This window comes from Daphnia pulicaria, chromosome 10, assembly GCF_021234035.1.
Source record: "Daphnia pulicaria isolate SC F1-1A chromosome 10, SC_F0-13Bv2, whole genome shotgun sequence".
Lineage (NCBI taxonomy): Eukaryota > Metazoa > Arthropoda > Branchiopoda > Diplostraca > Daphniidae > Daphnia > Daphnia pulicaria.
Window position 1 is genome coordinate 6,365,305 of NC_060922.1, and position 26,024 is coordinate 6,391,328.

General features: G+C 44.7%; 1 protein-coding gene across 2 annotated transcripts; it reads left to right on the top strand.

Annotated features, from left to right (window-relative positions):
• Positions 1 to 6,532: 6,532 nt before the first annotated feature.
• LOC124314614 (fibronectin type-III domain-containing protein 3A-like) lies at positions 6,533 to 24,782 on the top strand. Of its 2 annotated transcripts, none has more exons than XM_046779831.1 (17): positions 6,533 to 6,899; positions 8,236 to 9,977; positions 15,600 to 15,973; positions 17,599 to 17,821; positions 18,260 to 18,439; positions 18,560 to 18,732; positions 18,893 to 19,104; positions 19,256 to 19,871; positions 20,039 to 20,465; positions 20,625 to 20,797; positions 20,930 to 21,289; positions 21,378 to 21,637; positions 21,738 to 21,941; positions 22,065 to 22,231; positions 22,329 to 22,462; positions 22,543 to 22,743; positions 22,960 to 24,782. In XM_046779831.1, the coding sequence occupies exons 2-17, from the start codon at positions 8,354 to 8,356 to the stop codon at positions 23,077 to 23,079; spliced, it is 5,448 nt and encodes a 1,815-aa protein (XP_046635787.1). In that variant the 5' UTR covers positions 6,533 to 6,899; positions 8,236 to 8,353; the 3' UTR covers positions 23,080 to 24,782. The 2 variants fall into 2 exon arrangements, with proteins under 2 accessions (XP_046635787.1, XP_046635788.1); XM_046779832.1 differs by lacking the exon at positions 6,533 to 6,899 and adding an exon at positions 6,991 to 7,163.
• Positions 24,783 to 26,024: the final 1,242 nt, after the last annotated feature.

Sequence of the window (26,024 nt, forward strand, 5' to 3'; positions counted from 1 at the left end):
CAACAACGTCTACAGTATAACACGAAACTGTCCGTGGGCTATATTATATGCCGCTGATTGTTTAACCACTTTTTTTCTTTTCTTTTTCTTTGCCCGGCTGTCTGCTGCTGTGCCATAGATGACGTGCGCCTAATATATAGGCCTATTTAACTGTATGGTATGTAGACTTGGGGCCTTTCCTTATTATTACATTTCCTCCCTACATTCGTTCCGCCCGTATTATATAGAGGCGGCGGCCTCATGCCGCCCACTTTCTTTGATCTATATAATCAACTCGTGTGTGGACTCATCCTTTATATTAGAGCTGCTGCTGAGCCTATATGTGTGTGCGGGCTGCTGTGAGCGACGTTTGTAAAATCATACAGTGGTTTAGAGCGGCGGCAGCAGCATCAAGCGCCGGCGCCCATATCAACACGTTACAGACACGCTGATGGGCGGCCAGCACCAAAGAGCTCGGAAAAAACAGACCCGCTATGATATTAGTAGTCCTATTATAGTCCTATTTAAACACAAAGTCGATTTTTTTTGGGTGGGTTTTAGCCTATTGCATTTATGCATATATGTACGAGTGAGTTACATAGCCGAGTCGCGGCCTTGATGACTTGTGCATTATCTTTTGTATCTGCTTGATTTGGCTGGCGTTGTCTACACACACACACAGGGCGATGAGTCTGACTCTAATGACATAATGAGATCCTTTCAATAAAGACTAATAGGGAAAGAGACATATAAAATGGCGGAGCGTGTCGGAAGAGGGAAAATGCTGGAAAGGACAAATTATAAGATGACGAATAGACAGGAGAGAGAGAGCTACTGCTTGCTGCTGGACCTGTCTGGAGTGCTCGAATAGATGGACTTGGACGTCATCAACGTAACGAGCAGCTTTGTTTCTTTTTTCGTTGGACGCATTGACCTCATCACCAACAGCATCAAATTAGCTCCGCGCGTATAACAAGCGAAACCAGCCAAAGAAAACAGAGCAGTCGCCCGGCCGTTGCTGGAATATCGTGGCCGAGAGGTACATATAAAAAAACAACAAAAACTTGTTGAAACTGGCCAGTTACTTCATTCCAGACAACTCTTGTTCCTCTCCTATCATGTGTACTCTGCGCTGTTATACAAATCAGCCATTTGAATAAGACGTCCCTTTGATGGGGGAGTGAAACATCTAACGAGCTTGATATCTACCGTTTGTGTAACATATGGTCTCTTGATTAGAATATAAGGAACAAAAAATAAAAAAGGAAAAATAACCAAAAGGGCTCCGTGCTGCTTTGAAGGATGCGCTCTGAACCCTACCGTGAGTCTCTTTCTGATTCAAGAGCACGATTCCGAGTTCTTGAAGGGACTCGGAAGGATATATTCATGTAGGACACATCTTGTATATATTATGCAAGAGGCCGGCAGAGAATAGCTTGATGGGCGTGTGCTGTGTATGTACATCGAGAAAGGATCTAGCTGAGTTGACCTTTAAGAAGAAGGGAAGAAAAGGGATACGTATATATGTATAATATAGATTGTGTTATATGTACATACACTTTCGAGTGTTGCGATGAAGTGGTTCTTTTGGCAGTTGGCACGTCGAGTAGTGCCATGATATTTATATGTGCAGACGTATACTCTTGTCTGACATCAAAAGGCACCCAGTCTCGAACGAACGTGTATAGACGAGACTCTATACCGTTGAAAAAAGACTGTGGATAGGCCGGTGGCAACAAGAATACAAATTTTTTTGAAAGGTAGTATATACATACGCGTTTATGCACAAAGAGCTGGAAAGTATATAACACGATTTATTTTTCTTTTCTTTTTTTTTTTAACTTTGCTGCCTCATTTTCTTTTTTCTCCCCTTTTGGCGTTAATGTGCAAGGACCCAAAGTTGCTGCTGGGTCTATAAAAGTGGGGGAAAAGAAATGTCTGGTGCTGGGGTGAGCCAGTTGTCCTGGCAAGGACTTTATCAAGGCGAAAAAGAGATGTTGGATCTAATGTTATATATATATGCTATTCAGTCGTGTTTCTTGATCAAAGACAAGAAAAGAATAATAAGGCTACTGAAAAGAGGCCCAAGATTAAAATGAATATAATATAAGAGCGAGAAAGAGGGGGAGAAATTCGGCAAAGAGGATTAGTGTTGCTGCTGCTGCTGTAGAACAAAGTGAAGGGAAAAGTCTTGAAGCGAAAGAAAGAAAAGAGAAGACGGGAGATTATGGAATAAGAACTAAATTGGAAAATTCTTTCAATTGGGAATTAATTGAAAAGAAAAATCAATCGCTTGAATATTAGACGCGAAGCAAAATGAAGAATTTCCTTCCATTTTTTTAAAAAGAAAAAGAAAAATCACAAAAGTGGCGTCACATCGAACTAGACTAACGTGCAGATAGAGTGAGAGCAGATAGAGAAAGAGTGATTCTTTGAAATGACAAAAGAGGCCCAGAAAAATCAATAAGAAATGTCAAGGCCTTTTTTTATATAGATAAAGACATTTGAACGACGAATCGAGTCTCACATATCACAACGTTTAGGGGGTCCCCCTTTTTATCGTCGGGATACACTACATTTACAATAGAAATTCTTTCTCCGTCAAAGAATGCCAAGCGCTTTTACTTTATAAATTACAAGAGAATTCCCGCAGCTCTAGCGCTCGCCGCCATTCTATTATGTAATATAGAGCGTGTTGATAACGAATAACCAGCTGGATTTCTCACTAAATGAAAGTAACACGACATCTGTGCATTGGAGAAGCGCGTTTAGCTATAACAACTTGCAGAAGCAGAGGAAGTAAATACAAATCTACTCTCGTCCAATGCGGAAACGCTTACACGGCGCTCATTGAATGCAGCAATGCCTGATTTATGTTTCATCAACTGCCGACTTTCCATTCCGTCTCAGCGCATAGTACACAGAGGTAAAAGGTCTCTCTACACACAATGTCTGTAGTCTGTACTGTACACTATTCCCTGGAAATCAATACGACGATAGGTCACCGTCTACATGTACAACTCTGGACTCTGTGTATACATCATCCCAGTGATGTCGTCCTCTCTCTCTCATCCGTCCCACCGTGTGCTGCTTCCTTGCATGCTTAACAATTATGCTCACGACGTGCTATAGATTTCTGTAGACTGCAATTGCAGCGCAGAAGGAATTTATTATGTCGACTGTCAGAGGAATTCTTCCTTTGACTCAAGTTGCTGCTCTGCTATGGCCCGCAGCAGGTTCTGGTTTTTCCGTATACGAAATGTCATAAGGATTGGAATTGATGTCGTCTAGTTATTTATATATACGAACGGTGAGACTGGTGTATCCTATGGTATTCACCCGCATTCATTTTGATTGTGTTCAGATTCATTCGAGAATGCCCATCGGCTGTACTAAATACATATTGAAAATTTCGAAATGAAGCTTTTAAATGTGTGAAACATGCACAGCCAAGAGTTTGGTTTGGTGCAATAAATTCCAGGTTGCCAGTCGAGGTGAGAGCGATCAAACTATACTACTAGGTCTATCTATCCGCTGACTGTGTAACTTCAAGTCCACGACGGACGCTAAACGCGGTTGCCGTGAATGCCGTTCAGCGAATTTAACCACAGCGGGTATATAAAAAAAACAAAAAATTCAATTCTAATTGAACTTAATAGTCCGGAATAAAATTGATCATTTTATCGCCATCATTTTATAATGGTGACTTACATAACTATAGAAAAATCGCTTGGGTCAATACAGTCAATATTTCTCTTTCCGAGGAGATCATTATGTACTGCCGTCTAAAGAAAAAGAAAAAGTAAAAGAAAAAGGGAAAACTGCTGAGTTGGCCATCAAAAGTTTAGAGACTGATGACGCATACCTTCTTATATCTATACCTAGTACCTGCTTGCTCACTTCAATAACCTTTTCTGGGCACCTGCTGTTTCGCACGAAAGTGTATGTCATATAGTACTATACCCGAGTTTCATACAAGTCTTTCCGATAACTCGGAGCTGACGAATTCAAGTGTGTCACTTATAATTGATTTTTCTATTTCTTTTTTTTCCACCCCTATTGTAAGTCCAGTCGTGACAGTAGTTGCGCTGTTGACCTTCCCGGTAATGGCGTGAATGCCTCTCCCTTTTCAATGCCATCAGCAGCGAACAATGGTGCCATACTTGTCGTCTGTTTTCCATCTAGTCTCAAGTTGAGCGTGTGCACCGTCAATTCCTCCGCGCCCATCCCTTCGACCCCCTCAGGTGTGTATTATATAAGCCGGTTTAGTCTACGTCAGTCTAAGGAAATGATGCGATCAGTTGGCGACACGGTGAACTGATCTCTCAAGATGTCAAACTTTGTCTAGACAGAAGGAATGATAATTAATAAAAAGGGCGATGAGGGGAATTCGTAATTCCGTCAGACTGCTGTTTGTGATGGCAAGCGGGAGATATAAAAACCCATCACCTTAATGAGTAGAAAGGGTTTTGTGTCGAGAGGAGTGAGAGACGTCGCTGCGGAATGAATAGCGCTTTGGTGCAACAAATAAATGTATGCATATGTTATACAAGAGACTATTAACAGCCTTTTTCCTCCAATTCATCGTTAACACTCGTCTGCTGGCTCCAGCGACGAATTTGCTTTTCCACTTTCTCCTGCGTCATCGCGATACTCGGGGCTGAATTTACAGTGGAAGATGTCGGATCTACAAAGGGAAATGACAGTATCTTGGTAAATATTGGCTGCGTGGCAAAAGTTCTCGGAAAAATAATTCCTTAACGCCTGTGGAAGTCAGACTGGCGTGGAAAATAAGGTGACAATCTACTCCGACTTACGAGTTGCTGATAAGGTGCTGAGGTCTAGCCTAACTTTGTCTGGATTTAACTACACGTTAATCGAAATTTTAAAAACTAAAAAATCTCTTTTAATTAAGACACTGTCCTTTTCCATATAAGAACAAACTATTGAGCTAAGTAATGTTTTTTAAAACCTAGAATTTATTGTTAACACATCATATGTGGAATTGGAGTTGTACTACTTTTACATCAACTGTCCTTTATAACCAGGGAGGGGGAGGAACGAATAAGGAAACTTTGAATGGATCGTCAAGAGCACCTGGAGAATAATCGAAAATGTATTTATTCGTTGACGTCACAATTCGACGAAAAAGTAGCAAAGTGAGATAGAGAGTGGATGGAAAGATACCTTAACCGGCTTATCCTATATACAGCAGTGCGGCCGCTGGCTGATGCTGACTTCTTTGGGCTGCCGTTGACAGCGACATACACAACTGGGAGTGAACGGTTCCCGAATCGACTCTAATTGTCTTTCAACATGGAACGGAAGTGACGGTTCTTCGGATAAAATAAAAAAAAAGAGAAATGATAACTAAATAGAATACAGAGATAATGACGAAAACAACAAGAAACTAAGTTAAAAGGCTTTTCAAGCCTGTTAACAATTTGCCAGAGGTTTCTGAGTCTCTAATGCATGCATACATTTCTTTTTTCATATGTAATCAAAACAATTGTAGTCGTGAATTGCATCACAATCGGGAGGGGCCATCTTTTGAACCCGCGCGGAAAGTGTTGCGTCGTCCAAAACAGTTTCTCGTTTTACCCTTGCGTGTAACTATAAAAGTTGCCTTTTTTCCAAACTTTTGTGAATCGCTGATTACTGCTTAGAGTTTTCGTTTAACTTTCCCCCTTTTTCTGTTATTAGAGGAAAAATTCTATTAAAAAATGATCATATCTTCCGGAGCGAATTTCTTGATTGATTCTTTTCAGTTCCTTAAGATCTTGAAAGTTCGTCATCATCAGTTCACCTTTGTACCGTACTGAACTTACCCAAAAGGGAAAGTTCTCCGCTTGTCAAGTTTCAGACGGAATTGATCGAAGAAGACAAAAAAATTGGATGCAAAGTATACGCACCTGACACTAATGAGCTTCTGCTATACGCACGTTGAGGGCAAGTAGATTTTTCTCTACCATATATAAAAGGCTACTTTCTAATTTACTTCCCACATTAACTTGACGTCTGCCGTTCTTGTTGTATCAACTGTGCGCAGAGCCCACATACTCGCATGACGCAGTTCGTTCTGCGTCTGTTAGAGCGGAAAACCAAAACGTCACAATCACACTATCGTCGTCAGAATATCGAATGGGCTTCCACTCGGATGGTTTAACGGGATTTTCTTTTTTCCCTTAGCTACCAATGGATTTGCGCTGTTACAGTATGTTGCATCATTGGTATAGACTATCGACGTGGACCACTAGATAGAGTGCCCGTTAGTTGGCTCACAGACAAGATTTGCAACATATGGCCATTTGCCATTTCGTTCACGGTCTCCCGATTTTGGTATCTTATCATTTCTTTTTTGTTATCTTACGGCCTGTTTCACTTGAAATTGACTTTTCTTTATCGACTTTCGAAAGAAATTTCGAATCTGGTTTCACCGTCGCGTTATAAAATCGACCGCTAGATGGCGTGAGAGCAGACAAAAGAAAAAGGACGCCGGATGTCTCCGCCCATTCGACATTGCTTTGAGACTTTTAATGTAAAGTCATATTTTTTTCTAGAAATTAGTTGTCTGTGTGGAGTCTTCCCGTTCGTCCTTCGTGATTTTTCGACATCACACTCGACAGAGAGATCCACCAACTGTCAAAAAATCTTTCTCTCTCTCTGTCCGAGTCGGCTGCGCGCGCCGATAGTTTCATTTTCGGCGTGAGTGCCAACCAAGGCAGTCGTGTGTGTGTGTGTGTGTGTGTGTGTGGTGTGTCGTCCGTCGAGGGTTTTTCGTGCTGCCTTCGTGTAGAGAATTGGCATCCACAACATCGGGCCCCGTTTCCTCCGTTCACTTCAGTATCTGTGAGTTCGTGGTCAAGACAACAAGTTAGCCTGGCCGTAGGGAAAAACGGTCATCAATACAAAGGCATCAGGTTCGTGTGTGTGTGTCTGTGTGTGTGTGTGGACTCCATTGTTTTGTGTGCTTGGTTATTTTGCGTCTTTGATATTTTCATGTACGCGTTTTTTTGGGAGGGAAATAGTTGACACACTTTTGTGAAGAAGAAGGGGAATTAACTGCAATGACGTTCTAATTTTTGTAAATTGCCGAGAGCTAGAGTTCTTCGACCGGGAATGAAAATGTTATTATGATGGAGCAGGTGAAATGTCATTTCCTGACAACTGCACCCCCACCACTGGTAGTATAGTACCTGATGCCCCCATGCACATGAATAATTCTTGTGTCAGATTGTATAGTTGGGCATATTGTACATGAAGCATGTGAAATATGTGAGAACGTGACTTTTCTCGCTTTTTTGGCATTTGCTTTTTTCTTCTCGTCGTCAGCTCGAGGGTTTTCTCCCAAATTCTTTTAATTTTTCCCCTCGAGAAACAACCTGGGAAAGAAGAAAGAAGGGAGTGTGGTGGTGGTGGTGGCGGCCGTTTCTTGGGGCGTTTATATTGGATTCAGGTTGCTAGGTCACTGGCCGTTAAAAGGAATAAAGTTTTTGGGTTTTATTTTTGAATGCGAAATTGTCCCCAGTCCTAACCACCCACACTACCTTTCGAAATGAATCTACCTTTTTTATTATTTTCTTGTATTTGCGTTGTGCACTTTTAGACGAGTTTCCAGGAAAGATGAAACAAAGAAACAAAAGAAAATCTGGAAAAAATGTCAATATAGAACGGGGGCGTATTTCTGCCAGTTTTGCTCGTGTCAATAATAATCCTCGTTCTGAAAACTTTTTTATTTTTTTTTGTTACCCTTAAAATAGAATTTCAATTATTGTTTAAGGGTTATGGAGGAGTAGATTAGACTCTGCTCCTCCATTCATAACAACATGGGACTGATCTACTTATGTATTGACGTTTTTCAAAGAAAAAACCCACCAAAAGTTTTAGCACTGCTAAGAGAGAGAATTTTCGGTGGGCGGTTTCTCTGTCAAATGTTATTTCAGATTTTTCCCCCCAACAAAAATGGATGCCGGAACCGCTTATAAATTTCATTCAATCTCTCTCCCTGGAGTCTTTCGGGATTTCCGTTAGTATTGTTGCCGATCGAAAAAAGGGGAACCTAAATGTAGAAGCCGTTACATAATACATGGTGCTGAACAAAAGATCAAACGTCCGTATAGAAAAACACTGGGAGTTGTTAAGAGTGAATATTTTAGCGTATCAAATAGTTCCATGAATAACAAAATTCCCTCTTTTAACAGTCCGCTATCAATTCTCATGTTTTCACCTTTATCTTTTATTTGTCTCCCCAAACAGTTTTCGGTTCGTCGGTCGGCCAAGTGAAACCATTCGAAAAATCCCGAGGTGAACCAAGTGACTGGCGAAGAAATGCGCTGAATAATCACGACTGGAGCAGTGCGCGAGTGTGTCAGCGATGGCCCAAGTGAAGACGGCCAGCAACGACGATTCCAACCCATCGACGACGACGACAGGATCGACGTCAGCAGTCGAGTCGACGCTATTACATCATAACTCAAAGATGCCTGTTGCTAGCATCCCCCTGTGCAGTGAAACGGATCAAGAAAAAGAAACCAAATCAAGTCATCAACTGGTTAACGAAGAAGAAGAAGAAGAAGCCAGCGGAGGTGGTGGCGATGTCGTCGACTCGTGTCAACATGTCATATCATCCGCATCGTCTCTGATTCTACCAGCCAATCCGCGCGAAGACAACCTGAGCGTCGCCAGTCCCGATTCCGGTCACGGCACGACTGGCAGTCACACGGAATCGGAAGGCCAATCGGAACACGAAGTTATGATGATGGCGGCTCAACAGCAGCAAATGGAAGTGACAGCTTCTAATGTTCAGCTCCTCCAGCAGCAGCAGCAGCAACAGCATCATCATCTGCAGCAGCCGACGATGGCAGGGATGATGGGCGCCATCTTGGCCGAGCCGGGCATGCTTCCACTGCCTCGCGTAGATTATTCATGGATGAACGGGCAGCAGCAGCAGCAACAAGTTCACCATCGGCAACATTTGCAGCAGCAGCACCACGGCCCGGTAGTTCACGGTCCGAGAGTCATGGAGCCGGTGGCTATCAACACGGAAACGGGTTTCACGACGGTGCTGGTGGACGCTTCGGCCATGGCCGGTTACCCGCACCACCAGATGCCAACGGCTCAAGCCTCGCATGGCTGGCAGCAGCCGCATCACCATCCAGGGGGACAGCAACACGGTTTCCATCCGCATCACCATCATCCGCACCCACATCATCATCATCACCATCACCACCACGTCATTGGGGGGCCCATGGGTCATCCTCATCATTTCCAGTCGCAGCAGCAACCGCACCACCCGCATCCGCCGCCTCATTTCTTGCATCCGCACGCCTACCACGACCCTATGGCGGCCGGAATGGCCGATTACGGCGGATACATTGGCGGCGGAGGCTACGATACGGGACTCTTGGCTGCACCTCCTTACGATCCCACGTCTGGTGTCATTTACGATCATCCCAGCCTCCATCTGGGCGGAGGAGGTCCAGCAGGGGGAAATGGAGCTCCACCTCCTCCTCATTTGACGACGTTTGGCGGTTCCGGAAAAGGTGGGGGTGGTCCTGGCGGAAGGAATCACCGAGCTGGACGGGGCTCTAGCGTCAGCCCCAAACGTCCCAATCACCGATCTGTCTCGCAGAACAACAACGCCACTCAACCCAGACGCGCTTCCGGCCAGGCCCATTCTTCTTCCGGGGGTGGCCGATACACTCCATCACCGTCTTCTGGACGTTCTCGGGGATCATCTCCCGGTGTCAACATCACTGCAGCCACAACGCCAAGCACCACCACCACCGCTACAAACAACAATAACAACAACAACAATCATCCCCCTCCTGCCACTACTGCCACTTCCGGCAATCCGCCAATGGTTATCCTTCACGGAGGATCGTCATCGACTTGCCCGCCGCCACCGTCGGCTCCCGGTCAACACGTCGTCCATTTGCATGTCAATCCCGGCGAAACGGTCAGCCTCCAGATGGGCGGTCAAGTTCAAGTGATTCAAGGTACTCCATTCTTTTTCTTTTTTGGGTGTTTTTTTTTTTTCAAATCGAACAAATCTCCCCCGTGCGCATTGTTGCATGTTTTATAAGGGTCCCGGTCCCCCTCTCTACCTCCGTGTGTCGAGTTGTTATCGTCCGCCAGACGACAACAACATGTTTGTGTGTGCTGTCTCTGACGCACATGGAAGCGGGTCGAGGGGGAAAGTGACGTTGGATTTTCAAAGTATAGTGGGGAGGAGGCCCCCCCCGACCCAACTGAGCCCACCCTCTTGTTGATTGCGCGGAATTGAGAGAGAGAGAGGGGCTGTTGGACAATGCATAGGGCGACCGGCCGCCCGTCAACCTATTTCTGGCTGTTGCCCTTTAACAATCCATTTCCCTCCTGGCTGCTCTTCAGCGGGGGCGGCCGTTGATGATGATGATGACGACCACCAAGAGTTAAGAAGCTTTTCTGTGTGCCCGTCACGATTGGAGACTTTTTTTTTTTAAATATTTATTTAGTCCTGCGTTTATTCGACTCCCTTCTCTCCAATTGGCCGTTTATTCCCTTTCTATTTTCATGGACTCCCTCTGTGTGTAGCAAAGGCATTTTTTCTTTTGGTCACAGTCGATATCCGGTTTTGGCTGTGCCAGAAAAACGAACTTGACCTCCCTTTCTCTCTTGTGTGCTTCTGGAAATGTTTGTAGCAAAACGGAAAAACATTTCATCCAAAGTTTCAAGCCACTCCCTTGTGGCTATGGCTGACTGGGCTGGCTGTCCATCTCTTCCATAAACAATTTGGGTGCCGGACCTCGGCTCTTTTTCTCGGAAAAAAACCCTGATCCCAGAAGCAGAAACACAAGTCGTCGGTGATGGTCGACTCGTCTGTCCAGCCCAGACACATTTCGTTTCTCTGTCCGAGAGTCTCCGCCATGTAAACTGATAGAAAGGGGGGCCTTTTTCTCTCTCGTCTCTCGACTTTTTCTTTTCCTCTACCCATTCGGGTTGAAGACGTCCATCATTGATAACCTCTAGTTTGGTGGCCGTGCCGCCGCTGGGAAGTTTGTTATTTCATCAGTCGGCTGCTTGTTGTTTAGTGTGTATGCCTTTTTTCTTCTTCTCATCTTATCTCATCCTAGACAAGTCGTCGTCGTCGTCACAGTCTTTTTGGGTTGCTATCTAATTCACAATCTTGCGGCCCATACAGCATACACACACCAATTCAATTATGAGACGGGGGGGGGGGGGTTTCTTTTTCGTCACGACGATTTACTGGCTCGACATTTCGAAAAGCAAATAAAGAGGAACCAGTCGATGTGCTGCTGAGAAACTCAAAAATAAAATTGAGATGTATGTATGAAAGAAAACAACCAGGCGCAAACGACGTTCTTATGGCTTAGACAGATGGGCCTTTCGTCTCTGGTGACGGATGTCGTCCATGTTGGTAAATCTCTTCACAGAGAAAGAGAGAGAGATAGCGTGTAGCAGCCTTGTGTGCGTGTGTTTTGTTGGGCACTCCCCAGAAATTCTAGACTTTCTCTTGCCACCCCCGACATGTCACATTGCTGGCCGTTTATTTCCGTCTCCCTCCCCCTACCAGTCAGTTTCTTTTTTTTTCACCCCTCCGACGAGGGAAATAAAAACTCACCATCCGCCCGTTTAAAGTTAACTTGGCGCGGCTGAGCTATTTAAAGTTGGCGATAATCAAGTCGTTAATCTAACGGGGGATAAACAAGTTGTTTAGCTTCACCGAAATTGTTTTTATTGGTTCTCGGGACTGATGGAATCTCTCTTGGCCGGCCACATATCGTTTACTAATCACGGGCGAAGGGAGACAAACGACAAGATCCAGATTGGATTGGGCCATACATTTCCAACAAGCACTTGAACGTATTCGCCAATCGCGTCTGTTCTATCTTTCGGAACTTGTCGGGCTTCTTCCATCTGCAACAAACGCCGAGTGGGAAAAAGTCAATGAAAAAGAGAGTCTCTTGTTGTCGTCTGGAGTCTGTGTGTTTCGTGTCGGTTGTCTCGACGTTACATAAAGACGGGAGAGAAAAATAAAATAAAATAAAAAAAGGGCCGGCTAGAAATCAGAAGAAAATTGTCGGAGAAAAGCTTGAAACTCGATCGCTCGTCGTCATCCGTTTTCTCTTTTTTGGTGTAAACAGAAGAAGCTTAGCAGAGAGTTTATGAATGACGATGACCGTTTGCATATTCCGAGTAGAAGCGATGACCGACAGTTTCTCAGATCTGTCGTCGACTCTCAGATTTAATTGAAAACAAGAAGGGAAATGAAATATTTGAACCAACTTCGAGTTAAAAGAAGAGCACCGCTGGGGTTTGTTTAAATTATTTATCCCGTTCGTGATTAGCGCGGAGCAGAGTGACGTCAATGGCAAACTTGACGTACCAGATATATTCCCGCAGCCGCCCAGAAACTTGAAACGAGTGATTCTCCCTTTGACGATGGAAGAGAGAGAGAGAGGAAAAAGGGAGGAAACTGGGCCGATGGTGAACAATGTGACTTTGGCACATGGAAACACACGGGCGCGTACCCTCGAGGCTATCTCTGCGCTTTTGGGGTCTAAAAACGTGCAGTAGCAGGTAGAGCGCGGGAAAGGTGTATGTGAGGGACTGCTGCGTGCGTGCGGGATCATGTATGCAGACGATTCCCCTCCACTCTCCTACCTGGTCATTAGCGGAGTAAATAGACACCTTTACAGGGAATTGTGTTGATTAAGGTAATTGCTGGCAAGAAATTGGATAGCTGCCTGCACACACACAGGAACGTGATCCTAATAACTCGATCGAAGCTCGCGAGGGAGAGGCAACTTTGAGTAAAGAACGATAATAATCACGGCGTTTTTCTTTTAATTTGATCATTTAAAAAACCCCCAAAAAATTTGTCTTTTGTTTGTTTTTCATCCAAATCCGGTTCTTATCGATAGATAATGACGCAGGTGTGCGCTAAAATACCCGAAACGTGTAACCAGGATTCCCGAAAGCAAAAAAAAAAAAAAACGAGATGGAATCTCGACAGGTGTGTTTCGTTTTCTCTGGGGTTTTTCTTTCTCCCTCCTCGATGGGTGGGCGAAACAACAACAATTTCCCGGTCTGCCACTCACGTACTCTTGCCACTCTGGGTTTTTTTCGTGTTTGCTTCATCTCTCTCTTATGTCGTGTGTTACCAAGGAAATAGGCCAAAAAAATAAAAAATAAAATTTTCACGCCGCTGGCGTAAGAATGAGCCCGAGCAACACACGAACTTGCGTAACACAAGGATCCCGTTCGGGAGAGAGAGAGAAGACATTTTTTTTTTTTTCCTTTTTCTTGCTACCCTCTCATCTCCCGAAGCGTTACGATGACGATGACTTTTTTTCTTTCATTTATTTACAGTGGGGAATATCTGGGCAGGCACTCCAATCCATGTTGGAAATAAATCGTTTGTTTTCTTCATATTTTGAAAGTTGAAATACAAGTCAGAATGAACCTCGTCATGACGTTGACATAATACAACCCGGACGAGTTGTGTGTGTTGGGGGTTTCTCTATTGAAATTGGACGGCAGAAAAGGCCAGGCACTGCCATTGGTTGTTATCTTCCTTTTATAGCGAATTAGCACACAGTTGTGCCGTTCTCTCCTCCATCTCTCGAAATTAAAATACTTTGCAGCTGTCGTGGACCTCAAGGAACATTTCCCCCTCCCGCAAACGAAAAAAGAGGACCTTGATTGTGTCTTGTGGGGTGGGCTAAGGTATATACTACAAGTCCCTCCACCACTATTGATCCCTTTTCATAAGGGCCTTATATTCCTCCCGTTTTCCCACCTCCACCCTGTTTTCTCTTAAAGAACTTGTGACGTCAGATGTACAACTACGTAGTAGCAACAGCATAGCAAGAGGGAAGAAAGGGGGCATATAGTTCTAGTCGTCGTACTATTAGGAACTTTAGTGCTGTGGTCCCCGTAGAATCGTTGCAACATTGGTGGCTCTTGAAGTCTAGAGGGGAGAGTAAAGGAATAGAGTCTATCTAGTCGGCGGTGGTGGTGACGTGGGCACGTCTGAAACTTGATCGATGAGCCCAACTGATAAGAGAGTTGGAAGATATATAGTAAATATATCGCCACGTAGTATCTCTCACTCTCTTGTTTATTTATTTATTTATTTTGCGAAATATCGTTTGCCATCCAGACGGAGTTGTCATTAACATTTCAGACCGTCCTTCCCTGGTAGTTGTTGTTGTTGTTTTTCTCGAAAGAGATTCATGAGTGACAGTGATTTACGTCTACATCCAGATGTCTGTCCGCTGTTTTCCCGTCTCTCGTGAAAGCAGCTAAATATGCTAATCTCTATTCCGGAGGAACTGAAGAGTCTAGTCAAAAATAAATAAATGGAAGGAGTGTAGATGGAGTGCAAGTGATGGCAGCCGTGTTAAAAGTCGAAGTTCGATTCTGAGGTTGTTGCTGGGATGGACAACGAGTATTTATGCATTTAAAGGTGAAAATCAAAACAAAAGCCGACTGAATGAAATTGCCAAAGTTCTTGGAAAATGGTTGGCTTTCACCGTTTGACGTTTGCCTTCAATGAAACGGTGCGCAGCACCCGTCTCCGGGAGTGGCAACGCAGGAGAGCACTATACCTATGGCCGTCGTGATCTTTCTATATGCTCTCCCCCGGCGTTTGACTCTCGTCTTCCTCCTCCTCCTACTCTTCTTCTACTCTTCTTCTTCTCATTCGCTCGGGTGTAGGAAATCGATTTGTCGTGGGAAGGATCGTCGTCTGCTGATGCTTTCCCCGTGTGTTTTCTTTCCCTCTGTGGCGCACATCACAGACACATTCACCGGGCGTACAATGTTTCCGTGATGAACCTCGTCCATTGGCTATCGGATCTTTTGGGTGGAGTGGCTTGGGGTGGTTGGGTGGGTTATTCTGATCAAGTTGCCAATGTCCTCCTCCCCAGGTTCTCCGTGACCTGCGCCAATTCAAGACTCACCAAAAAGAAATATAAGAAAGAGGAGAGCTGCATACTATTTCAGGGCCTCTGGGTCCAAGTGAAATGCAGCATAAAAGATGCGATAAGAAAAGAGACGAGTCAATAAAATTTACATCTCCTTTTTCCCCCCGTCCATGAGGAAAGAACACATTATTTAATGGAGAAGGTCGCCCGCTCTCGAGTTGCTTCTAATCCCGCCCGGGGTTTTCTGTTGCAAACCGTTTGGTTTTTTTAAAACCAATCTCCTGGATATTTTTTCCTTTTTTCTTATTTCTTATTTAGTTTTCCTCGTTGCACGCTGTACACACACAGAGGAGATTAAGTTTTGGGACTGATATATGTGTGTGTGTGTATACACGACACTCATCCATCTCCAGGTGAATGACGTCACCTATTCTTTCCTCTGGCTGTTTTTAAGCCGATTGCTCTTATTCTCTGTGTGGTGTACGGTGTGACGATTATTTGACGGGATGTGTCTAGCTGGATTGTGCATCTGTATGTCATCGGGATTGTCCCGTAATTGAATTTCTCGTCGTATCCGTTTTCTCCCAATCCTGGAAAATGATATTCCTATGTTTGATTGCGTTATATAATGAATTGACTGAATTGAATCGTCGCTTATTTCATTTTCGTCTTATCTGACACACACAGGTCCGGCTACCGTGCGGATGGTGTCGACCGGATCGCCGCCCGTCCCGCTACCTGTCCAAGTGCCGCCTGGTCACGTCCTCCAGCAGATTGTCGACGAGAGGGGCACATTGCGTCACGTCATCTTATCTCCGGCACCGGCTGCAACGGCCGCGGCTGTTGCGGCCGCGGTGGCGGCAGCGGCGGCTGCCACAGCCGGCCAGCACCAGCAGACGACAGCGGCGGCTGCTGGATCGGCAACAACAACAACAGCCACACCGACGACGACGACGCCCGTTTCAACCCTGGCGCAACCTCCGCCACAACAACAGTCGAACAACTTGGGAGTTTTACCGCTCGCCACTCCGCCGCATCCACCTCCGCCTCCCCCGCACTATGTAAGTATTGATTTTTATCCCCTCGCCACCCCCTCGCCACCGAGCTTCTCCACCCCCCCCCCCCCCCCAGTGACGTCACTACCATGTCCTCGCCCACCCACGTTTTATTTTTTGTATTTTTCACCGACACTGGTGTGCTGCAGCCCTCCTCTAACACCCCTCATCCACGCAACTCAATCGAATCTCATCAAAGATTGACAGCTCCATGCAAAAATGGGGAGTCACACGAAATGGCTCGGCGTCAATGACACGAGGCAAATTGCCTTTTGGATGACGTCAAAAGGCCGCCGTCGCGATTGAATCAGAAAAGTTGAGTGTCTAGAAGATTAGGAGCTCTCTCTCTGCCTTTTTTTTTGATTTTCTTAAATTCGTCCGCTCCGTCGAACGGCGGACATGGTTGGTGGTGTTAAATCGTTCAGAGAATTTGATTCATCTCCTTTATTACACACGCAACTCGAGTGCGCCAAAAGTCTATACGACGGTTGGCGAGTTATTTTGATTTGTTTCGAGTAGTTGTCGAGTGTTACACTCTTAGTTGCATCCAGCCGGGGGTGGGATGAATCGCAGGATGAAAACGATACAAGACAGGATCGAGTGACTCCTTGTTCCCTGCTCTCAGTCTTGGAATAGATCACTGTTGGGTCTACCAGGAACTCTTCTAAATCAACCCACCACCGTGAAATGGATCCGAGCGGGAGAAAATGAGAAAAAGGCCCCCCTAAAATAAGTGAGGTGCAGAGAAGAGCCAGACAGAGAGTATCCAAGAATGTTTCCTTGATATTTATGAAGAAAGACTCGTCTTTTTTTAAATTTATTTTTGTCGCCATCCCGCGAAAGGAAGAAAAAAAAAAAGAAAATGTCATTTGTGCCTTTTATATTTAGTAGAAAGGATCGGATAACAACCCGAGATATTTTTTTTAAATTTGTACTCGATACTCGACTAGGTGAAACATCGTTAAAGAGGGGGGGGGGGGAGATAAACCGGTTTTTCCTCATTGAAGAAACCGGTTTTGTTGCTGTTGTTGTTGCTGGAAGGTTTAGATATCCGCATTCTTTTGTTTTTATTGTTCTTTCCCGATTGTTACGGGATGATGACGAAACACATTTTCCGTTTTCAAAATATGGGAGGGCAAGTATTTGAAATCACAAGTGCGGAATCAAAAAGTGAATTCCCCCTTGGAAAAGAAAAGAAAAAAACATGGGGGAAATCTTTCTCTTTTTATTGTCAGAGTTTAGACAGGACGAGAGATAGGAGACTTGCTGACGCGTTGCGCTGTCGCGCTCTGCGCCATCTGGTCTATCCCTGACACGCGCTGGCGTTGGCTGATTGGTCAGTCCGTGCCACGTTACACACACTGAAACCCCCTTTGCTAGCCTACTGCGTATGCTTAGTCAGAAAAAAGCGATAGTCTTTTATTTTTCGGGATCTATCACGCAGCACTTGCCACACACATCCAGTTCGCCAGCCCCTTTTAAATCATGTATCGCCTTGATAAAGACGAGGTCGGCATTCAATTGAAAGTGTTTTTCCGGCTTTTTCTGATGCGTATTTTTGATTTCTTGGCTTCAATTGTCTTGTGTGTGACTTGAGGAATTTTTTTTTTCGTTTGTTGTTGTTGTTGCAGGGTTCGACGCATGGCCCCCCTCCGACGACTACGACGCCACCTCTGTATTACGGCTCGAATGGAACGGGCGGAGGTGTTGTTTACGGTGGTGGACCGCCCAGTCTGATTAGCCACGGTGCTACTCGACCACCTCATTCTCACCACCATCATCATCCAGCAGCGGCTGCGGTGGCTCACGGTTACAACATGTCGTCGTCGTCCTCGGCTGCTAATACCACCAAAGGTATCAACTTACACACAAAACTTTTTTTTTTCATTCTGAGCTCATTCTGACGCCGCCATGATGATTGAGAATCCTACCGGGAAACGTTGCCACGTTGTATGTGATGAACACTGCAGGCTCCACAATGTCCGCTAGGAATTTCATTTCTTTCCCCCCTTTTCTATTCTTCCCCTTTCGCTGCCCCCTAATCCAAGCCGATAAAAGACACACAAAAAGAGAGAGAGAGAGAGGCGTTTCTCTTCTTTTTCTCTCTTTATTTCCCTGATACTTTAGAGACTGCGACGTTGCCAGATGGGCATTGTTGCTTTATTATTCATAGCTCGACGTCATAATCGTCATCCTTTCAGGAGCCTGTTTATGGGTTATGAAAAAATATGTGAGATTCCAGAAGGTGGCAATTTCATTCGTTTCTTTTCTTTTATTCGTCGTCTGCGTTAGGACCATCTCCTCCGTCGCCGCCGTCGCCGGTGAATTACCCGAACGAGCGACTGCAAAGGCAGTCGGCCAAACTTCGCAAGAAATTGGAGAGTAGGTCGAATAAAACGGGGAGCGCTAACGTGACCGCTAATCTGGCCGCATCTTCCTCAATCGAAACTCCGCCTTCATCTCCGAAAAAAGGTGTGTACAATTTTATTTTATTTTTGTGATGATCAGCGCCGGATTGGAAATGATTTCATTTTGTCCCTAATTGTTTTTTGTTTTCTTTTTCACGGGGGAAATCCGAAATCAATAAAACAGACAACAACAACATTCGTAAGCTGAAAGATCGCAATCAGAATGGAATGCCGGAAATTGGTTTGCCTGCAGCCGGCCAAGACCATCACCACCACCACCAGCAAACGGAGGCAGCCAATAAGAAAAACGATCAAGAAGCAATGGCGGAACGAATAACCGAACTCGGAGCCCCTCAGGTCTGTTGCAGGAAGTCATCAAATAATAATTAAAATCATAATGAGAGTTTAGTAGTTTTTCTTTTTCCAAGAATGAGAACATTTCGTTTATTGGTTTGTTTGTTGGTGTAAAATAGTTTCAAATTCCCGTTTTTTTGTTTTTGTTTGTGTTTGTGTGTAGGTGGCTGATGTCGAGTCGCGATCTGCCAACGTCAGCTGGACACCCGTTGAGCCTGTGATAGTAGAATCGACTGGAATCACGGAACCGGTCAAAGATTTGGTGCTGGACATATCGTACGAGGCGGTGATGGGACAGAAAACGGGCGCCAGCAGTAAATCCTCCTCGTTCTCTCAAGAGAAGTGCAGTTACCGTGGCAAAGAATGTCATTTCAGGTATTTCCGTCTGACTGACCGCCCCACCATCTCATAATGGAATGGCGCTCTTATACTTTTTTTTTGTCTTGATTATTTTGTCTTATCCGATCAACCGACGACAATAACAACTTTTTTTCCGTCTAAACTCTAAAAAAAACAATCACAACAGGTTGATGGATCTTCAACCAGGCACGGATTATTGGATCCGCGTGAGTGCCTTAGTGAACGAGATGAAGGTCAAAGATGCGCCGGTCGTCGAGTTCCGCACTAATGCCTGCCGGCCCGATACGCCGCTCTTGCCCAAATTGCAGAACCGGACGAGGAATTCGCTTTTGGTGCGCTGGACGTCGCCGTCGGACAACGGGTCGACCATCGTCCACTATATCCTCGAGTGTGACGACGGAACGGGCGGCGACCAGTACAGCGAAGTCTACCGCAACCGCAACAAGCAGTTCACCATCGGCAAGCTGCAATCGTCCACGTGCTATGCAATTCGACTGGCGGCCTGCAACGAAATTGGGGCCAGCGACTGGAGCCCAGTCCTTAAAGCCACGACCATGGGCGCCCCGCCTCTGCCGCCTCCTCCGCCCACATTGCGCTCGGCCAGCGCCAAGCAACTGAACCTCGTGTGGGGTGGTGGTCCGTCGTCGTCGCCGGCCGACATGTTGTACACGCTCCAGATGGTGGACCCTGATTCGGGTCACGGTTTCCTCAATGTCTACCACGGATCCGACAACGAATACACATGCACCGGCTTAACTCGCAGCACTGCTTATCGATTCAGAGTAAGTTTCTCGCTCGCAAATCGACGTCGTTGGACATGTCAACTTTAGGGGAGAGGAGGGACGGCCAGCAATCCAATCAAAACGTGATGGATTGAATTAACCAATCCGAGTGGAAATGGCGCCGGTCGTAACGCGTAAAATGAATTTGCTTGTTGATCTCGTTACAGTTGCAGGCGCAGAACGACGACGGCCTGTCGAGGTGGTCAGAAGAGACGACCTTGTCGACGACGGCCGACCGCCCGGCCGCTCCTGCCCGCCCGAGCGTCAAGGGACGCATCCAGGCGCATAGCTTCCGCGTTCGCTGGGACCCGCCATTGGACGCGGGTGGCGCTCCCGTTAGACAGTACTCGCTGGAACTGGACTCGGCGGGCACAGGCTTTTCGCCCATCTGGAACGGGCCTGAAACGGAATTCAACTGCGACAAACTGACGCCGGGAACCACTTACCGCGTTCGGATTTCGTGCTTTAACGGCCAGGAGCACAGCGATGTTTCCGAGACGTTGATCGTCACCACCGAGCCCGTTTGCCCAGGAGCTCCGGCAGCACCGCACTTGGTGGGCAAAGTGCGGTCCACCAGTTTGCAGCTCGGCTGGGGTAAATAAATGGGGGAAAATGGGGAAAGAAAAGAAATAACAAGGGCGACAAAATTGTTTATTATATTGCGGTTTCTGCGGTTTTTGGTGGGGGGAGGCTTTTGCCCGCCGGCCAAACGTTGAGTGCTATTTTCTAATGTTTTCCATGGGATTCAAATAGAGCGGCCGGAATACGACGGCGGATCGATGGTAACCCAGTATGAAGTGAATATGATCAACCCGGATGGCAGCACAAGAATCGCCTTCTCCGGATATGAGACGGAATGCCTCGTTGCGTCTCTTCTTCCCGGAAGGTGCTACGCGTTTCAAGTGCGGGCCAGCAATCGTATCGGGGTACGTTCCGCTAAACTTATAATGGATGGCCTATTCTTTTGATATGACCCGTATTCATGATGGGCTATTTTCTGCTCGTAAAGTTCTATTAATATGCAACAAGATGATAAATATCTGATGGTCTTTTTTTAGTTTGGTCCCTGGTCCGAGTTGTTCGAGATCAAGAGCGGCCCAGGCGTTCCCAGTGCTCCTGTCCAGCCGTTGGTGACCAATCGATCGGCGCATTCGGTGTCGATCGTCTGGAACGAGCCGGATAACAATGGCTCCCCTGTCCACGAATACCGTCTAGAGATGGCGCCTCACCCGCGAGTCACCAAGAGCTCGAGCGTCGGTTCGTTAACCGATTCGGCCGTCGATGTTCAAACGGCCAACAACGCGGAAGACCCGGTCGACCCGGATCAATTAATTTTCACGCCCTACCACAGCGGGTCGGCCAAACAACTCGAAGTCAAAGGATTACACCCGTGGAACACTTACCATTTCCGCGTCCAGGTAATGTTGGCTAATTGTTTCTAAGCAGTATTCTCTCATTCCAGTGTTCTCATGCGTGAATTTTCTTTTTCCGCCCGGTTTTTTCCAGGCCGTCAATGCTATCGGTCTCAGTGCTTTCTCTCCGGTCTCTTCCATGACGACATTGGCTTCTTCCCCTGCGTCCGTTTCTGGTTTGCGGTGCACGTGCGTGACGGCGACCAGTCTGAGTCTCTCTTGGAACGCCCCCCATTGCAACGGCTCGTCCATCACGCACTACAACGTGGAAATCGGGGACAGAGGGACGTTCCCCACTAATGATTGTTCGACAACCTTTGACGTCAATTACCTGACTCCCGACACCACCTACAGGTTTGTTCTTTGGATCAATAAATGAGCGACCCCCTTAGTCCTTTTCTCTCTCTTTCTCTCTAAAGTTGCATTCTCTCCTTGTGTGTATGTGTGTTTTCAGAGTTCGCGTTCAAGCCGCCAACGCCATCGGCGTGGGTCCTTACTCGACAGCATTCAAATTCAGCACTCGACCTTTGCCGCCTGAAGCGCCGCGGCTCGAGTGCGTTCAAGCCAATCACAACAGCCTGAAGCTGCGCTGGGCCGACGGCAAGAACCTGGATTTCATCCATTATTCCGTGGAAATGCAGGAGGATGGCAGCGACAAGTATTTCATTTGGCATTGAGAAATCTATATATTGACGTCGTCGTCGTCGACTCCAGAGTCGCTTTCAAGTGTCGTTGATGTAATGACATTTTTCTTCTTCTTTCTCTTTTTGGATTGATTCAGGTTCTATCTGGTTTATGAGGGAACCAGTCACAGCTACAGGGTGCCGAAATTGAAAGAATCGACGTCCTACACTTTTCGGATATGCGCTCGCAACGAGGTGGGCGAAGGACCTTACTCCGACGAGGTGGTGTACACGACGACCAGAGCGCCGCCGCCGACGCTCAAGAGTAAATAAAAAAAAAATATTAAATTCTTATCGAATCGTTGACGCATAAATTATTGATTCGTGGGTTTCATATGTTTTTATTTGATGTTTGATACCAGAGCCGGAAGTGCTTGACTTGACGGAAACGAGCTGCCGTATCGTGTGGTCGGCATACCGATTACCCGTGTCCAGTGACAGCGTGATTTATCTGGTGGAAGTGACACGGACCAGGGAGTCGCAGGAGCCCATAGTGGTACCACTTTTTCTCAACTTGTTTTTATTTTAAATTTTTTGGAAAGCACTTGGAATTAATGTTCGTATGATGGCGCACAGATGAGGAGGTGTTGGGAAAGCGAAATAGCCGTCGACGGATTGGAATCGAGGACCGAATACTCTGTCCGGGTATGCCCGATCCGGCTGTGCCAGGACGGCGAAATCCCGGGTACTTATTCGCCTTTGAAAACATTCTTGACGCCATCAAATCAAGCCCAGAATCTATCGACAATCGATTCGCAACAGAATGCTTCCAGTCAGGTAAAAAAACGTCGGAACAATTTGAGTTTTGTTTTATTTGAAGGGACGGCAACAGTAGCGCTCTGGGTGGCGAAACTGTTGTAGCTCGTGCTGGAATCCTGACCCCGTCCCTTTATCGATTTCTTCTCCGCGATTGTTTTTTTTTTCTCTTTTTATTCTCCATTTTGTGGCGTGTTCAATGTTGTTACTCATGTCGTTTTCCTTTGTCGTTTGTAGATGGCGAAGAAGACGCCGAAACCTCTGAAGGATCAGCAAGTTGTCTTCATCATCATCGCCGCTTTCATCCTCATTGCCATTATAATCGCCGTAGTGATGGATAACCTAGGTGTTAAGTGAAGAGCAATCATTGAAAAGCAAAAGATATTGTGTGGCAGCCGGAAAAGGGGAGGCAAAGTAAACGAGACAAATTACGAAAAATGATGGAACGGGATTGATGATTCCCGCCGCTGTTGGGATTTCTGGGAATTTTTGGGAGGGAACGACTCCGACGGCACAAATTTACAGTTGACACAATCCGCACATCACACTACCGCTTCCCTTCGGACCGGATTGTTTATTCCATATCAATTCTCTATTATAAGATAGTCTACGATATTTTTCTCCATATTATATTGTTGTTTAGGGAAAGAGAGAAGCGAAACGACGGTGTTAAACAAGCGACTTAAATTGATCCTCTCCTTCTTTAATTGATACTCTTGCAAAGACAAACTCCCCCTGTGTCCACTCATAAACCATGTGACCCCCCACACACACCTTACTATCGCCCCCACTGCGACAAGTTGTTCCAAGTCACTTGTTATTGGCAACATTCCTCATCGGCACAGCGCATGAGTTATATAATGGAAATACGTTTTTTCTTTATATATATTTGTTGGGTTCGGATTGATCTATTTCTCCCTCTCCCTCTCCCTCCGCCAGTTACGTTTATTCCTTTTTCTATCTATGATTTTGTCTTTTGCACTTTATTTTTTCTTCGCCGGATTGTGTGTGTGCGTATTCTATTGCAGAGAATTATTCCAACTCCATTTTTTTGTTTGTCCTACGTCAATGAAATGTATTGACTTCATGCGGTTTATGTTTACTTTTCGTTCTCCATTCGAGCACTTTAGTCGGAAAAACGTTCTCTCTATTATCTGTCCTTTGATTCGTTCCTCTTTCCAAGTTACCCATGGCATCATTCGCAAAAAGAAAACCAAAACGGGGGGAAAAAAACTGACGCTATTATAAAAAAAAAAATGAAACGAAACATTTCTGGGGAGAGAGACTTTAATGGAAGCAAGTTGAATGAAAGTTTATTGTGGTGCCAATTCATATATTTTTTTTTTGCCTTATTTGGTTTGTTTGTTTATCTTTATTTTTCTATCCCATATTATATTTTTTTGGTCCTTGATATTCTCTATATGCTCTCTATCCTTCTCACACTTGATATCTCCACCTACCTTTGCCCCCCTGGTTTCTTTGATTCGATGGATGCAAACGTAAATATCTGTGACTTTATTCCCCTTTCAGAGAAACAATCGCCACGTTATTATTATGTCTTGGGTTCAATTCTACACACTAAAACTTAAAGAAAAAAAGAAAGAAAAAAATACGCATATTTTCCAGGGTGTTTATATACGGATTCCACAGTTTATCTCCAATCTATTTCTCTATCCACCACATACACACATAAATATATATATTATATATACAGTATATATCTTATGATCCAAAACCAACCAACAAAAATAGGACATTGCTTGGCCATATGTTATAGATAAGAAGTTATTTCTCTATTTTTATATAGCCCACAAGGAGGAAAAAAAAACAAAAAAAATATATATATTATCCATGGTTTTTCCAGGGAGTGACAGTTGAATGAGAGAAAAAAAGAAAACATTGAAGAAAAAGAAAAAAAAACAACAATCAATCAATTTTTCGATGTAATTTGGATGTTTTCTATATTGAAGAAACGCGCCATTTGAGCTTTTTATGTGCTGCTGGATGTACCATATTCTATTAAACACGGAAACGGAAAAGATTGTTCTTTGCCTGTGGAATTCTGGAATTTCTTGTTTTCTTTTAAATTGTCTCGCCAGGCTGGATGTCGTGTGAAATTAATTGCGTGTGCGGGATGTCAAGGAAAATAGAAAACTATAGAATCGGTTGCCATTCAATTCAGTACAGTTAACAAAAAAAAAAAAAAACATTTTTAGTTTTTTCTTTTTTTACTCCTGAAGGATTGTCCTCTACAGGGCATTAACCGATAACTGTATTGGAATTTGGAAAATTCATAAGAGGTTGCAACATGTTGTAGTTGAGGCAACGATAAACTTCAAATTTAGATTACTAGAGAAAAAGAAATCATTAAGATGACCAAAGATTACTTTGTGAAAATTTTCTTTAAATTTTTTCAAGTGGAATTTCTGTACTGATTGATTCGAAACTGAAAAAAGATTTTCCACAAAAGCTGTTTTATCTGGAAGGACGAAATAAGGTAGCATTTTTTTCTTGATGTCGAAAACAAGTGACAACCTACATGATTTAACTTAAAAGTACATTATTACCATTTCAGATTTCCTGTTTTCATCACATTTGTGTCTTGCAATATATAGTAGAGACCCTCTCAAAGACACAAGAGATGACACGGCAGCGATCACGTGGATAAAGGCAAGATCTTCGACATGATTTAAAAAAAAAAAAAATTATAGTGGATTAGAAAATGGACTTCCCAAAAGTCAAAACTCTCACAATTGACTTACTTGCTTTAAAAATTGTTCACTTTCCATTCAGCTTGGTCGAATGGCGTGGAAACATTTTTTCAAATGTAAAAGCGAAGACCATCATGAAGCAGCAACACATTCCCGTACACCACCTCAAAAGCAAATGGCGGCTTCGTCACTCACGAGTCACGAACAGACACTCCGCATCCTGGTGGACAGAATTTTATACACGACAAACGACATATTCCAGAAAATTAGCATAAAATTAGCAAGCAAGCTAGTAAAGACTGTAAAGTTGAATCACCAAAATCAGTCAAAATTATTTTGATATTAGAAATTTTACAGAAAAATTTATAGTAAAAAATTTAATGAAAAAAAATATAAAAAGGATGAAAAATCAAATAATGTAAAACCATGGTAAAACCACACATTCCACAGACTTCACTGAAAGTTACAATACTGAAGCAAAGGGATCTATTCTCTGGTCTTCCATTACTTAATCTAAAGCTTTCTAAAAGATAAATTAATGAACATAGTTACCTTTCTGTGAATCATTTCTGGTTTCTGCATCTCACAAAC